The 15,138-nt window shown below is 39.2% G+C and overlaps 1 protein-coding gene across 1 annotated transcript in view; it reads right to left on the bottom strand.

Annotated features, from left to right (window-relative positions):
* LOC124554975 (guanine nucleotide-releasing factor 2) overlaps positions 1-15,138 on the bottom strand; it is a 364,194-nt gene that overhangs the window by 49,053 nt on the left and 300,003 nt on the right. The window contains exons 13-14 of the mRNA XM_047128714.1: positions 2,107-2,281; positions 28-207 (exon numbers count right to left, since the gene is read on the bottom strand). Coding sequence (XP_046984670.1) covers positions 28-207; positions 2,107-2,281 — 355 coding nt within the window. The remainder of the gene's footprint in view (positions 1-27; positions 208-2,106; positions 2,282-15,138) is intronic.

Raw genomic sequence — 15,138 nt, 5'->3', positions numbered from 1 at the left:
GTCATATGCCAAACATTATTATATTACCTTGTATACACATTGAGTGAAGACAGTAAGGTACTAGCACTGCTTTGCAGTTTCTTGGCATTGTATTTTTCTAGGATCTTAACGCGAAGAGCTTTCGCCATTGAGAGATCCCCACTACAAAGTAGTTGATAAACAAAATCCATAAGAGTTTTCAGCACCACATCATCAAGGTCTGAAATTCTGAGAAGGAAACATATATTACATTGATCTCATACTCAGAATTGTGTGTTATTAAAGTATATAAAAAAGTTTAGATATATTAAAAAAGAAATTACAATTTCACAATAGTTCATCTAAATTTTCATCAGTGATGTACATTTACAAACTAATCTGCAACAATGGACAACAAAAAATGTTTCATACAGAAAAGTTTCTCCAATCTTTCATCCCCCTCATTCATCGCTGTGGGATGTCAGTGTTGATTTCATGTTTGCTTCTGAAACTACCTAATTTAATGAAAGTATCAGTTACAAAATATCAGCAGATTGTGGTCTCATGGTTAGCACTGCTGACTCTCGTTCACGGGGTCCCAGGTTTGATTCCCAGCTGGGTCGGGGATTTTCTCCACTCGGGACTGGGTGTGTGTGTATTGTCCTCATCACCATTTCATCACCACCAATGCGCAAGTCAACAAAGTGGCATCAAATAAAGAGGCTTGCACTGGGCGACCAAGCCCCTCAAAATGGGATTTCTGGCCAAATATACCACACACACATTTCATTTCATGTCATTTATGAAACCACAAGTGAAAAAAAGCACCATACAGAATGGCATCACATACTGTGGTAATGTAGTCATTTCTTCTGCCCTGATCATAACAGTTTACTTATCATGGAAAGTATCTCTGGGAAGCATTTGGGAACTATTTTGATCCATGATGACTCAATAACCTCCCATAGTTCAAGGAGACTGTCAGAAGCAGGGTCCAAAACATGCACATCCCCTCTGACATAATCTCAGGTCTCCTGGACTTCAGTCACATGGCTGTGCAGCCAGGATTGCACTCTCACTATCTATAAAATATTTGCCGTATCATCTTGACAGTATATGGAAACAGTGAGTTATGTTGAAAAGACAGATCTGAAATGGAGAAGTGAGTGAAACAAGATACTCAGCTTTGATACCAGATATGATGGGTTGTTTTTTTGGTTTTGTGGGGCGCACAACTGCGGGGTCATCAGCACCTGTACAAAGTCTCAATTCGTACACAGTCCAATTTCTATGCAATCCAATCTAGACAATGTCACAAATTATGATGATGAAATGATGAGGACAACACAAACATCCAGTCCACAGGCAGAGAAAACCCCCAACCTGGCCGGAAATCGAACCCGGGACCCCATGATCGAGAGGCAGCAACACTAGTCACTAGACCACAAGCTGTGGACGTGACGGGTTGTGAAAGGTCTGAGGCTTTCATCACTTCAGAAGTGGAATTTCTCATGCACTCATCCCACTAATATAACTGTGTTAAAATGTGGTGAGAAGTCTGACCTCATTCATTTTTTGAATCATTTATACTCAGATGGTTAGTATAATTCTGAGGGCCATCGTGGTCACACATTATGACAAATAACACCATTTGTAAAGAATGCTCTCGCAGGCATCTCTAAGCCAACACAAATCCTGCCATGATTGAACTTAAAAAGTAGCACTGTAACGAAGTTACACTGAATATGCTAGCTACAACACTAAGCTATACAAATAAAAGCTAATATATTTCACAACTCTGTAGTTTCTAAGGTGAGTGCAGGCACACACTGACCCGTTACAGGTGCTGCACTCTCTACACTGGAATGGCACAGGTCCTGAAACAGCTGTTTGAGTTACTGCACTGTTTTATAGATAAATTATTTTCTTTATTTTCCTTCTCCCCCCCCCCCCCCCCCCCCCCCCCCCCACCTCCCCATTTCTACATTCTATTTTTGTCATTCATTATTTTGTTTTTACTTATGAATATTCAATGACACATAATAAAATTTTTACACAAATTTGTATTTGCATTCAACAGATTCAACACTTATTTTTTGCAGTAAGACAAACTAAGTAAATAAATGTGCTATAATATCAGAAACTTACGTCAAGTCACTGACAACTCTGACTAGAAGTGAGAAAGCTTCACGAGCTGCTCGCTGTTTGGTCAAGTCTGAGGAACAACTAAACCGCTGGTGCCTATGACACAACTTGCAAACCAGCTCCAGTGGTGAAAGGAACGTTCGATATGTGGTCAAGAATGCTTCTTGGTACAAGAAATCTGTGAAATTAAAAACAGAGTAGATTTATAGTATCAGCCATATCTATCTCAAAAAGAAAATTGTTAATTACAATGTGACTGAGTGATTATTATATACTAATAATTCCACTATATGTATGCAGTTTAGTCCTGTGCTTCGGCCAAAAGATTATGATTCAAAGAAACCATTAATAGTGGAATTCTCAACTTTCAAGTGATGTTTAAATCTACTTTTGGTAACTACTGGTATAAGGGGTATGTTTCAGATGTTGCTGCAGTAGCTAAATTTTTTAACAACATGAAGAACACATTGTTTATTAATCCTGTTATCTCACTATTGCTATTTTTTTCTCAGCCTCACAAAAATATCATTTTCTTTCCATCTGTAACGCCATTAAATAAGATCATGCAACCTTAAATATGGAAAACAAGTCTTCAGAACAACTTGATATATTTTCTGCAGTTATAATGGCACAAAATGGAATGCCCAAAGACTTAATAATATTAAATGTCTTTCACTAGTTAACCAAATACAAACAGTGCAACAGCAAGCTACGGTGTAAGTGGGTAATGTGGTGGTAAAATAGAGGGCAGAGGACCACTTAAAATTTACTACTGTCATCTATTGAAAATATACAACACATTCAGTTAAAATGTGACATACTGAAATAACATCTCCACAGGCTCCACAAACTGGTGGGCCCTCTCATCAGAGTAAAAAGTCATAGGTCAGAGGAGAGAAACCTACATAAAACAGGTCAATGTCATTTCACCCAATCACCAAGACAGAATGGAGGATCATCATGACCGGAAAGTTGATTTCACACACAGCAACTTACTTTTTGTCACAGCCACTCTTCCTCCCAACAATTTACGACCTCTGGTTTTCTGCAAGGAAATGGTCCACAGGGAGACAAGTACATTTTTGTTTTCTAATGAGTCCCTGACAAGCTTGCTAAGTTGCATTGTCATCTTCCTCATTTCCCAGGATTCTGACATGACTTCGTACCCAGTAGAATGCTGATACATTCCTTGGTCAGCTAGATCGATAAAGTTGTACTACATAATCTGCAATATTTTCTCTACTTGGTTCACCAGTGAAACCACGTGGAAGGCACTGAGGAAATTGGAATAGATGATAAACTTCTCTGTCACATTTCATCTGTTCCATTGCCTTCAGAATAGCATACAGTTGTAGAGTGTAGACTGTACATTCATTCGAAAGAAAAATTCTGAAGACACGGTGAGGGAAAATGAATGAACAGCCAAAAGGGCCCTTCCTGCTTAGACCCAACAGTATACACTGGAATAAAATGGTGGTAGCTCTGAACACAATACTAGATATGATATCTTTTTTAAAATTATTCAAGTCTAAAATAACTCTGGGCTTCTTAAAGGACCATGGTGGTAATTTACTACAACCTTGGTGCCAAGCATCAATATCTGCCTCATTAATTTGTAAAAGGTAGCTCTATGCAAGAATCCCAAATGGGGTCATTGCTTACATATGGTTATTAAAATGCTGCTTTCATGTGTGGCATACTAATTGAATGGTACACAGGTAACTGTGGTTGGGACGAGATCTCAAACAACTATCACACTATTAGATATTGCAATTCATACACGCTCCCGTGACCAGCCTGATATCCACACGGTGAACTGCATTAATAATATTCAAGTAAGATGGTTCTGTACAACCGTTACTGAGCTGTGATTGTACAAATACTCTATAAAATTGCAGCAGATATGGTCTGCCTGCGCCCTATGTCTTGTGGCTTATACATTTTAAAACACTTTGAGAGACCATGCTTTCAGATCCCTCAGATGTTCCTAATTTTAATTTCTGGATGATCAAAAACGTAATTTGAATGGTGGAAAACCACACACAGCCTCTTCAGTATAAAATTCATACCCTGTTTGTCTGCCCATTTCTCCAGTCTTTTAACAGCTAGATACAAGTGCTGTTGATTGCTGGAAGTCTGGAGAACAGTAGAAAATTGAAAAATGTTTGACAAATAAGTAACATTGTGCAGCGTGATTATAATTAAAGTTTCAGAATCAAAATGTTGTAAAAAAGAACTGCAGCACAGAATGACATCAAATTTGAACAGAACATTATTGAAGAAGGGAGAAACATTACTGGTTGAAAAAAAAAAAAAATTACCGAAATCTTCCCACTAGAAGGTGATGTAAATGTCACAATGTAAATGGGTTCAGCTACAATTCATAATTGCAGTACGACTGCTACGGTGTGAGTTGCACATTGAATCAACTATACTGATCAATGTGGATGACCATATAAGTGTGGCAATCAACAGTTGTGACATTATTAGTTAAGTAAGCCCATTCACCACAGCAAGGTCTTACCACATCAGACTGGTTTTAAATTGTCCCAAGGCCAAAAACTGCATAAAAAGCAATGAAATGTGTTTTTAACTGTTGTGAGACTGGAACAAGACATGTTCATATGCTGTCCACTGTTTTCTGCCAAAAGATGAAATCAAGAAATGGCAAGTTCCACAACTGATCAGACTGTCTCAGGAGCCACATTCAGAGTGCGATGCACAATGCTTTGCCTTCCTTTCAGCTATATTTGCAATCAGAACACAGTTTCTTTCAGATAATCCACAGTCAGAAGTCAAGCAGATTAAGATCAGGTAATCTGGACACCTAGGCCGTGGGGCAGTGTCAGCTGATAAGTCAAACATTTCCAAAATGCCTCTGTAGCAGCTCCTTCCCTGGCTGTACAATGTGGAGAGGAGTGCCATCTTGCATAAAAATGACCCTACTACTCACACAGACCTGCTGCTGACGGGTTGAAATGAATCTGGTACACAAGAGACACTAATAGTGTTTTCCAGTGACAGTACAGGTAACAGGACCTGCAGGACACATCCCTTCGAAAAAATATGGCCTACAATATACGGTGCTGTCAACCCACACCACACAGTTACCTTTGGAAAATGTAGTGGTACCAGTTGACATGCGAGTGGATTTTCCATTGCTCATATTCTGCAATTCCACATATTAATATGTCCTTGGAGATGGAAATGGACTTCATCTGTCCACAGAATGTTCCACAGCCATTCATTGTTCACTTCCATGTGAGCAAGAAATTCTTGAGTAAACAGGTGTCTTATTGGCAAGTCAGCATTAAGCAACACCAGAACATCGGTAATATTTTTATGGATAGCAATGCAGATTGTAACACAGAATTGTATGTGCCATGCTCACAGGCATGCCCAAAGTTCAAGAAATTCCCCACGCACTGCATATTTGCACACTACCGCTTGACTCCTCTGCAATGCTGTGGCCAAGTCGTCTACTGACATCAGGCCAAGTGTTTACCTCCCTCTGCCACATTGCACTTCAAAAGAACCTGTCTTTTTGAATTTTGTAATCATTTTCTCCAGACCCTTAGCAGACATCAGACTAATGCCTTTTTTCATAACCATGAGTGTCCACAACTTCTGCACAGTTATTAGCACAAAGTCATCGTTCTTGTAAAAGAGCTTTACCAGCAGTGTGCAATGCTGCTTTGAGACACCCATGCCGAGTGTCTCAGATGCAAACTGAGGAACAGTCATGTATCCCACAGCTTTTATTTAGCATATTCTGCTGCTTACAGTGAAATCTAGTGAAAAAGTTATTGTTTAATTTCTTTTGTTTCCATAACTTTTCTCCTTCTTCGATGATATCCCATTCAAATTTGACATCATTCTGAGTAGTGATTCCCTTTGTACAGCAGCATTTTGAAACTGGAACTTTAATTATAATCACCCTGTATGGGGCTCCTTTTTATGGTTGCAATACCATTAATAGCTATTAAAAAAAAGGGTCACACTTAAGACTACCTTGAGGGAAACCATTCTCTTATACAAAACAGGCTTATAGGACATACCTAACTCTCCATCTGAAATAACATAGTGACAGGAATGGCCACAGTAAAACTGGAAAATGTCCTCAAAATGCCCAATGTGTCAAGCTGGTGAAGGGTATATTATGACTCCATGTAGAACTTTAGATCACCTTGACATCGATAAAGATACTCATTAGGTGGAGTTTGTACAGGGCAGCCTGTTGTACTGCCACCTCTTAAAGAGTCAGCTTTTCAATATTAGAGTTATATCTCTTGAATCCATACTGACAAGATGCCTGGATTCTAAGACACAGACAAGGCAGTGGTCGATTGTGTGCTCCGAGGTCTTTTCCACGCGGCTGGTGAGGATAAAACTATAATAGGTAATCAAGCCTGTATGATCCTTCCCAAGTTTGAGGAGGGGAATTAAAACTGTTTCCTCCCACAATGTGGTGAATTGTCCTGTTTCAAAAATAAAACACAACACATCGAGATGGACTCTTTTAGTGATTCCACTGAGGTGCTACAGCATGCTGTAATGGATGCTGTTGGAACATGGTGGTGTGCCGCATGCCAGAGACAAAGCTGAATCCCACATTGAGATAAAGAGGTTGTTAACATCCAAGTTGGTGGAATTGAAGTCAACGTCACCCCTCTCACAGCAACAGCTCAATGTTGATGGAAAGCTGGATTTTGTCTAGAAATAGTGATTATGTGAGTGAAATGTTTTGCCGCAGTCTGGGCAATGTTTCCATTGTTGGTCTGGAGAATATCATTTTCCACTACAACAAAAATTGTGCACCTTACTCCTTTGTTTGGGTTCTCCTGATGGCCTCCCATATAACTGACTACTTAGTGGAACGATTTATGGAGTTCTGGATTGCGTAGCATGATCCCTTCTTGCTCTTTTATAATATGACAATGTTTTTCTTTCATGACCTGAAAGATTTTAGGTTCTTATGTGAAGGTCTCCACTTGAACTTTTGCAGTGTTGCACAGCTGTCTCTGCTTTTAGGGTGGTACTCTTCACTCTAACAGGGAACAAGCTGTCTTTTCACCTGTCCTGAATACTTAGGCATGGATGCATCAGTGGCATGCTGGATAATGCTTGTGTCATGGTTGATTCATTCCTGGGTATCCAGTTTGCCTTACTGAGCACTCATCTTGGCAGATGTCTTTCAGGGATTGCTCTTTCTGTTAGATGTTACCAGACTGCAAGTTGTCACTACAGCATAAATCACTCCTCACAGAGAAGTGTGTGTGAGAGCTGGAAAGCATAATGAAAAATCAATGGTAGGGAATAATACTGTGACAGAACTATGATATATGCTCTGTCCCATATTCTGAAGACACAAATATTATGCCAATGAGAAACCAGCAACAACTCAACACCAAGGTAGGTTGTGGAAGAGCCCCATAGCACATGGTGTGCATGAAAACTCCTAAGAAGAGAAGAGGCTGAGAGAGTTATATAATAAGTATATATGTATGCTAGAACATCAGCACAACATGCTGTATGTTTTGATTGTGTGGTATTTTCTTTGTTTCACACTGATGTTTCCTGCTACTTTTTATTGAAATTTAACACATCACTATGTGACTTTCAGTGTTGTAAAAAGCATTTACACCTAATAATGTCACAAGATCCAATGATGACAGCATAGATTTGTAGGAACCGCTAATAGTCATAAAAAGAATTATTAGCAATCTTGACAAACTTCATTCTTCAAGAATAATTCTATGATAATGTTAGTGGATTCACTTTGTCAACTGGTTCATGGTGAAGCAGGCAGAAGGAACACACAGTAACTCTATGCTGCACATACACTGTAATAGTAACTACTTTCTGGCTGGTGTTAACAGGGAGAGACAAGGAGCGGTGCGCAACATCTACAAAGATGGCTATTACTCCACCTCTGAAGCTGTAACATCATTACATTCACCGTGCAAGATGAGTGCGATGTGGTAGCTTCAGACTATTTATTTTCATCTGTGATCCTTGCTTATTGCTTATTGCAACTACACAATTACAAGAACACTTGTATGTGAACGTGTCTATGGCAGCTTCCACCGGTTCTGTGTTGAGGAATCTCTCTTCTGAAATGCTGTTCTGACCACTGAAGCAAAGATTGTTGTAAACATTGACGGTTCCTGAGCCACTTATATTGTTTTAGATTCCAAAGACAATATCCTCCTTGAAACTTTTATATCCTGAATTTTCTTTTCAACCAAGAATACTTGACTGCCACAGTTCCTAAGAGTGTGGTGAACATTGCAATTGACACACACACAAAAAAAGAACTGCACAACGGTTCCCATCTTCTTCATGTTCAGTTTGGCCACATAAGCTGCTGTCCACTGCATGTTTGGTGGTGTGTTTGCAGTGCTGCAACTTGAAATAGAGCTTTGAGTTAGGCTCATATAGGCTCACCTTCAGCTGGGTGGATCCTGCTGTAATGTGCTCAGGCAGTGTGGGTGAATTGAAGGTTACAACAAATGCCGCCATCTTCTCTAATTTGTCAATCATTCGCTTCATTATGTTTTTTACTTCTATCATGTCTACATCTTTCCATTCTTCCTTCTCATCTATAGAATGTTAATGGTGCTTTATGTATCTGTTCAGTTTGACATGTTGTAACTATTTCCACTAAGTGTGTTCCATTCCTGATGTGCTCGACAGGTTTCAGTGCACCTGCAGTTGGGGGCAGTTAATTTATGGGGAGGACATATGCCCATCCTGTTGCCACCTCATTACTCCTGAGGAGAGAATACGTGTACCCCAACTGTCTGTGTGTAGTGTTAGTCACGGGAAAGAGTGCGAATGTGTTCTAAATGTTTATGAATCGTGTAACTGAGGCAGGACTTTTGATACCAGCCCAGTGTTCACCTAGTCGGGGTGGGAAACTGCCTAAAAATCATATTCAGGGTGGTAGTACACTGGCCCTCATCATCAATTCGCCGGGCAGATTTGATCCGGGGCCAGTGCACCTGACTGAATCCCAAAAGTGACATACTAACACATGTGACTATAACCCTTTACATATACCGAACGGCGAAACTTTTGACAAACCTTCTCTAGTGTCTTTCAATAACCAAAAACAAATTCTGAGACACTTTAAGTGTCTTGTTACTCATTGATATTATTTTAGAGCTGAAATTCTCGGGGGGATATCTACTCACCGGTATTATTTTAGAGCTAAAGTTCACAGTGGAATATCTAAAGTCCTTTTTGTTGTGTAGATGTTACTGCTACCAGATGGTACACCAATCACATTAGGAGGGTTTTTATCTGTTGAATTTACCATGGTGTTACCAAAAGGACCTAGGTGTATAGAAGTCCATTCAGAAGAGCCCCACTTGCCCCGGTAAGCCTTACACAGCTGTGGTGAGGCAGGGTTCCCATAAGTTGTTTTGCCTCAACAGCCATCCACCTCACTGGCTTGTAGCAAACCTTGAGATTGAGGTTATTTTTTACAGAGCTTTGTTCCTTTGACAAAATATGTGCTGTCAAGTCAAGATCCCTGTTCCCTGTGATACACAGTATACCACCATTACACCACACAGTGGATGCTGAAGCAGGCACAGAGTAATGGCAGCACTCATCAGCCTCCTGCCCCGAAAACCTGGGTTCACTAAACCTTAACTCAACCACCCTGAGGTACTGATTATCTGGCACAACTCTGGAGGTATGCATGGCTTATCCATGCCGTAGGTGTGGCAAGCATTACTCCCTGAGCCCTTCCTGTATCATCAGATTTGTGTGACAGAAAAATGTGACAAATCTAGATCATATTTTATGAGAAAATAACCCACAGTATCTACAATCACAACAATTTTTGGTACTGATACAACATTATTTACTTTTTTGTGGTATTCTATTGACATTATTTTTTTGCCAGTCTGACAGTGGAGTTAAAGTGTAGGTAAACAACAAAAAACTGAAGAAATCATGTGGTATGACCACTAAAAAACTTCAAGTAACTGATAAGAGAGGTGACAGTCTTCAATGTTGTTGCAGAGAGTCAATGCACATATTGGACAAATCATATTGATCACAGTTTGTGTTCAAAGAATAAAAGCTTACAGAAAGAAGAGGCAGTACTTTCTGCAGGACCCATGCATAAATTTGCAGGGCAATGCTTAGGTGCATACGGTGCAAGTTGTGACTGATTTGTTCGATCATTGGGGCTGCAAAGTGATGTACCATCCACCAAACTCCCCAGACTTAACCCTTTGAGACTCCAACTTGATTCCTAAGATGAAGGAGGGAAGCATTTGCTTCAGAATTGTTACAGAGATTTGTCAGGCAATAGACACACAACTGGTGCTGCTAAGGATATATTACAACTTCCACGTCACTGCCAGTTGGTTACACACTGTGCTGGTGACTACTTTGAAGGACTAAAACATGTATCTGTTTTGTGTAAATTGAAAACAAATAGTTGCCACTATTAAAGTTCCAACCCTTGTACAATGAGACACAGTCACAGAAATTTGTCTCTCAGGCCTCAGACGCCAGGATGTGATATCCACTGTTACTTAAACATTTTGGTGAGTGTGATTTCCGGACTGCTATCCAAATTGTGGTCCATCAGGGCATAGGATTTATACTGCTACACTCAAGTGACTGTCATCCTGATGTTGATGCTCCTCTGTCCATGTTTGCTTACAGACAGATTTGTTTTTGGAGAGGTGTCCACCTTGAACGAAACACTGTCTTTATTTCCCAGACATGTTTCACTGAAGTTTCAGCATCATCTGTGGATTTTTTGTTATCTTCTTGCTACCACATCATGTGGATTTCCTGGATATTGTGTAATTTAATGTCTGTGAACAGTGACATGAAAAGTGCAGGCCTTCACAGTGAAGATAATGGGGAAACCAGCAAAAATGATAAACTGTGAAACAAAACAACTGCATTAAATTCCACAAAATCCAGCAAATGCTCAGCATGTTGTAACAAGAAGATAACAAAACACCCACTGATGATGCTGAAACTTCATAAAGACATGTTGGGGGGGGGGGGGAGATTTAATTAAAACTGTGTTTTGCTCAAGGCAGACCCTCCCCCAAAGCAAATTAAGTGATAGTGTTTCATATGAACTTCTATTTCAGACTTGTCATTAATTACGAAGACATAAGGAGATTTCCAGTTTCGACTGAACCAAGAAGTCTTGTTGTGTCTCTGTGAATGAATAACTACAAAACTTGTGGTTTTATCAGAAGTACCTCTTATGTAATACCAAATAATGTCATTATTACACCAAGTGTATCTCTTAAGGGTCACCAGGGGCATTTTCTCTGGTAGTTCAGCAGATATTTGCAGTTTTGTTTTTGCAATGAGCAGATGGGTACAGCCCAAACAAATATTACTCATCACATGTTTCATACAACACCTAGTGTCAACAAAAAACATCAGTTTATTTTCCATTTCATAAAAAATAAATAAATTATTTTTCAGTGGAATTTTACACGTCCATTCAGTAGAGCGGTCCCAAATTAGTCTAGTGCAATATTTTCTTTATTGATATGTCATCTGGTTGGATTCCATTAGAATCATTGTTCTCCATGGCTACGATGTAATCCAAAACGGGAAGGAAGTCAGCAGTCAGTGGCAACTCGATCTGTACTTTATTGTAGATCTAGATCTCAGCTGTCGAATAGCTATCATCAAGACATTTGAAGTGAGTCATGTAGAATCAAAAAGGCTTACAACTGCATGTTACATAGCTTGAAAAACTTGCGTGGGAATTTGAATTAAACTACGTACATACTACATGTGGTATTGTAAGGAGCTTACTTTGCCGCATCAAAGTTGGCAATGTGAATTGATACCACAGGCATAGCACAGCAGTGCCCTCATGCTGATGTCAATATAGTGTCAAGTTAGCAAGAGCTGTGCTCCAGTTCATGACATCATCTAAAGGAGTCGACATCATAGTGTAGGACTAACATGATAGTTTAGTATCAAATGGACTTGTTCATTTAAATGTGGAACACTGTACTGCAAGAGAAAAGTTTCTTAATCCATGCATCATGTGATGCTTTGCTAGTCCATGAGATTGTAAATTATCCAGTACTCCTGTGGCAAAGATCTGTATCAAAGTTAGGTAAAGGTTTTATTTATTTGTGTAACAAAGTGAACTAATACAGTAAAACTTCGTTTATACATTTTTCAATGGACTACAGAAAAAAAAAGTATGAGTGAAAAACGTATATATGAAATATAGCACCATACTATCTTTATGCTCGTTTTATCACTGACGCGCCAATAACATACACTGTACTCCCAAACCAGGATAACTCTGTGACACGTCACAAATTGTTTAATTATTTCTAATGCATTTACTGCATCGTGAAATGACACGGAGGAATGCTGAGGCTCTTCTGTATCATCCTCATCGTCAGTTTCTTCCTCGTCCAGGCCTCGCAATGCACATCGAACTATCTCAGCAATAGTCACAGGTTCTGTAGTGACGAGGTTTTCATCAATGTTCACATAATCCTCAAATGATGGCTGCTCTCGAATTTGATTCCATTCTTCATCATTAGGTGAAATATCGGCAGTATGATCATTTCCACCATGATCGTGGACTTCATTTCCAAATCCAGCTTTTCGGAAACTCCCAAATGGTATCGTTTGAAACACTGTGACATGAGGCTGCAATGTACTGCATTGCCTATCAGAAGAAACAAATTCATTAATAACTTCTCAAAGTGCTCTTTGGCTCCGGTAGCACAACATGAAATAAATAGCAAGTAAAAATCTTACCTGTAAAATGTTTATTTTCATTTCTTCCTTTTTTTCAATGTTTACACACATGACGGCATGTCGAATGAGCATTTTGCGATAAATAAACTTGAAATTATGTATTACTGCGAGGCCAAGTGGCTGGAGCTCACTCATGCAATTCGCTGGAAAGAATTCCACAGTCACATTTCTGTCTACGAACAATAACATCTTCCTGCCATCCACAATTTCTTGTTACTAGTGTATTTTGTGGAAAACGTGACAATGTTCTTAAAACAATGGGGCTTGGCAAATTTCCTGATCATAAGTGGGGGGAGCTTCTCACTCCCATCAGTGTTAGCACACAACAACACTGTTACACGTTGTATACTCCATGGCAGTTCTCACCTTTGTATGCCATTGTGTGGTCAGGCATTACATTGTAAAACAAGCCCGTCTCATCTGCATTGAAAATGTTTTAGGAGCATATTGGGATATCAGTTCTTTCAAACAGGTTTCCTTCCAATCTCTCACTGTCTTGGGATCGACACTTTTGCTTTTGCCATATACATTCTGACAGCTGATGCCATGTCTTACCTTAAATTTGTGCAGCCAACCTGATGAAGCACTGAAATTTTCCACACAGAGTCGAATTGCAAATTCATTTGCTTTTTAACAAAGCATTGGGCAGCTAATAGAAATGCCTTCTGCTCTATGTTTCCTGAACTACTGCAACAAACAATCTTCCACATCTTCACATTTCCCACCCTGAATGTGTGTCCGCTTACTAGTAGAAATTCCGAACACATGTGCACTATCTTCAATTTCCTTTGCCTTTGCTACTATAGAATTTAAAGTAGATACAGAAATTCCTAATTCCTTGGCAATACCCACTCGCTTTTGATTACTGTTTTCCTTCACAGTTCCCAAAATTTGCAGCTTTTTTCTTCCACTCATGTTACCAGTTCATAAAATTATTAGAAATATAGTATGAGGTGTGATGTGCTTTGGGATTCCTGAGTGACACATAACACTTCTTGTCCAGTTGTGCCCTAGTTCGGCAGAAGTTGTGTAATTTCAAGAAAACAAATGAGTGCTACACCTACTACCAACCTGTACCATCTCTGCATAACATCTGGTTTTTGTGACAACTCTATTATTGCAGTTTATACTGTTGTTGCGTATCTGTCAATCTATAAAACAATCTCAAGTCTGTCACATTAAAAATTAAGTGTTAGTTGGATTCGCATGCTCACAACAAAGTGATTTTCTAGTTGGCAAAATGATGCCATGTTAATAGATGGAGCTTAGACTGGTATTACACTATCAAATTTTCTTTGACAATGATCTTTGATGTGGTACAAAAGGGGGTATTACATTGTCATCAAATATTTCATCAAAGTTCCTTGATAATGGTCAATGACAACTTAATACTATTAACTGCAGTTCAGTTTTACTTACAGCATCAACAGTGTAGTGTTCTGGCATTGGCAACACCATCTTCATGTAATGCAAATGTTTTGTTATGAACTTTCATTTTATGAGTAAAACTAATTTACTGAGCGGACATGGGTACGTACAAGAATCTGTCAACCACAGAGCAAGAACAGATTTAACTTTTTACTTCATGGTGAAATGAATTCCCAGCAATGAATGCTCACTGCCAACATCAACACGCCACCGATACCGTAAGTAAAATTATACCTGGTCTGCAGTTGCGTGCACTGCAACTGCATTGTCATTGCATTTGCAAGAGAAGCAGAAGAAAAGGAAACATAATTGAGCGAAACCGTGGACTTCACAGCGAGACGCGAAAGATATACAACAAAATTTGCAATGGGAGCTGCACGTCGAGGACGTAAAGTCACATGAAAATCCCTTTGGGAACAGACGAGAGTAAATTTCAATATGTGCTCAAGAAAGTGGCTCCTCATATTATGAAGTTGAACACTTTCCTCAGAAATGCTTCATCTGCAAAAGACAGAATTACCACAATACTATGATTTCTACTACTCTAGCTTACAGTACCAGTATAGTGCTCTAATGCTGCAGTGCACATTGATGAAAATAATACCAGAATTGTTTGAAGCTATTTATAAGGCACTGAAGCAGGATTATGTGAAGGCAAATAAATTTAATACGTACTGCAGTCATGAAAAATTTTTATTTCCAAAGAAGTTGTACATTTTCTCCTTTATATTCCTGGGGGTATATCCTGGCCGTACTTCATGGCTAACAGCATCTGCAATTTTTTTATAGTTCTAACTTTTTATTCTGTTTTCGTATTCG

Source organism: Schistocerca americana, chromosome X, assembly GCF_021461395.2.
Source record: "Schistocerca americana isolate TAMUIC-IGC-003095 chromosome X, iqSchAmer2.1, whole genome shotgun sequence".
Taxonomy (NCBI): Eukaryota; Metazoa; Arthropoda; class Insecta; order Orthoptera; family Acrididae; genus Schistocerca; species Schistocerca americana.
The sequence above is the reverse complement of the archived record's forward strand: the minus strand, read 5'-3'. Positions and strand labels throughout refer to the sequence as shown.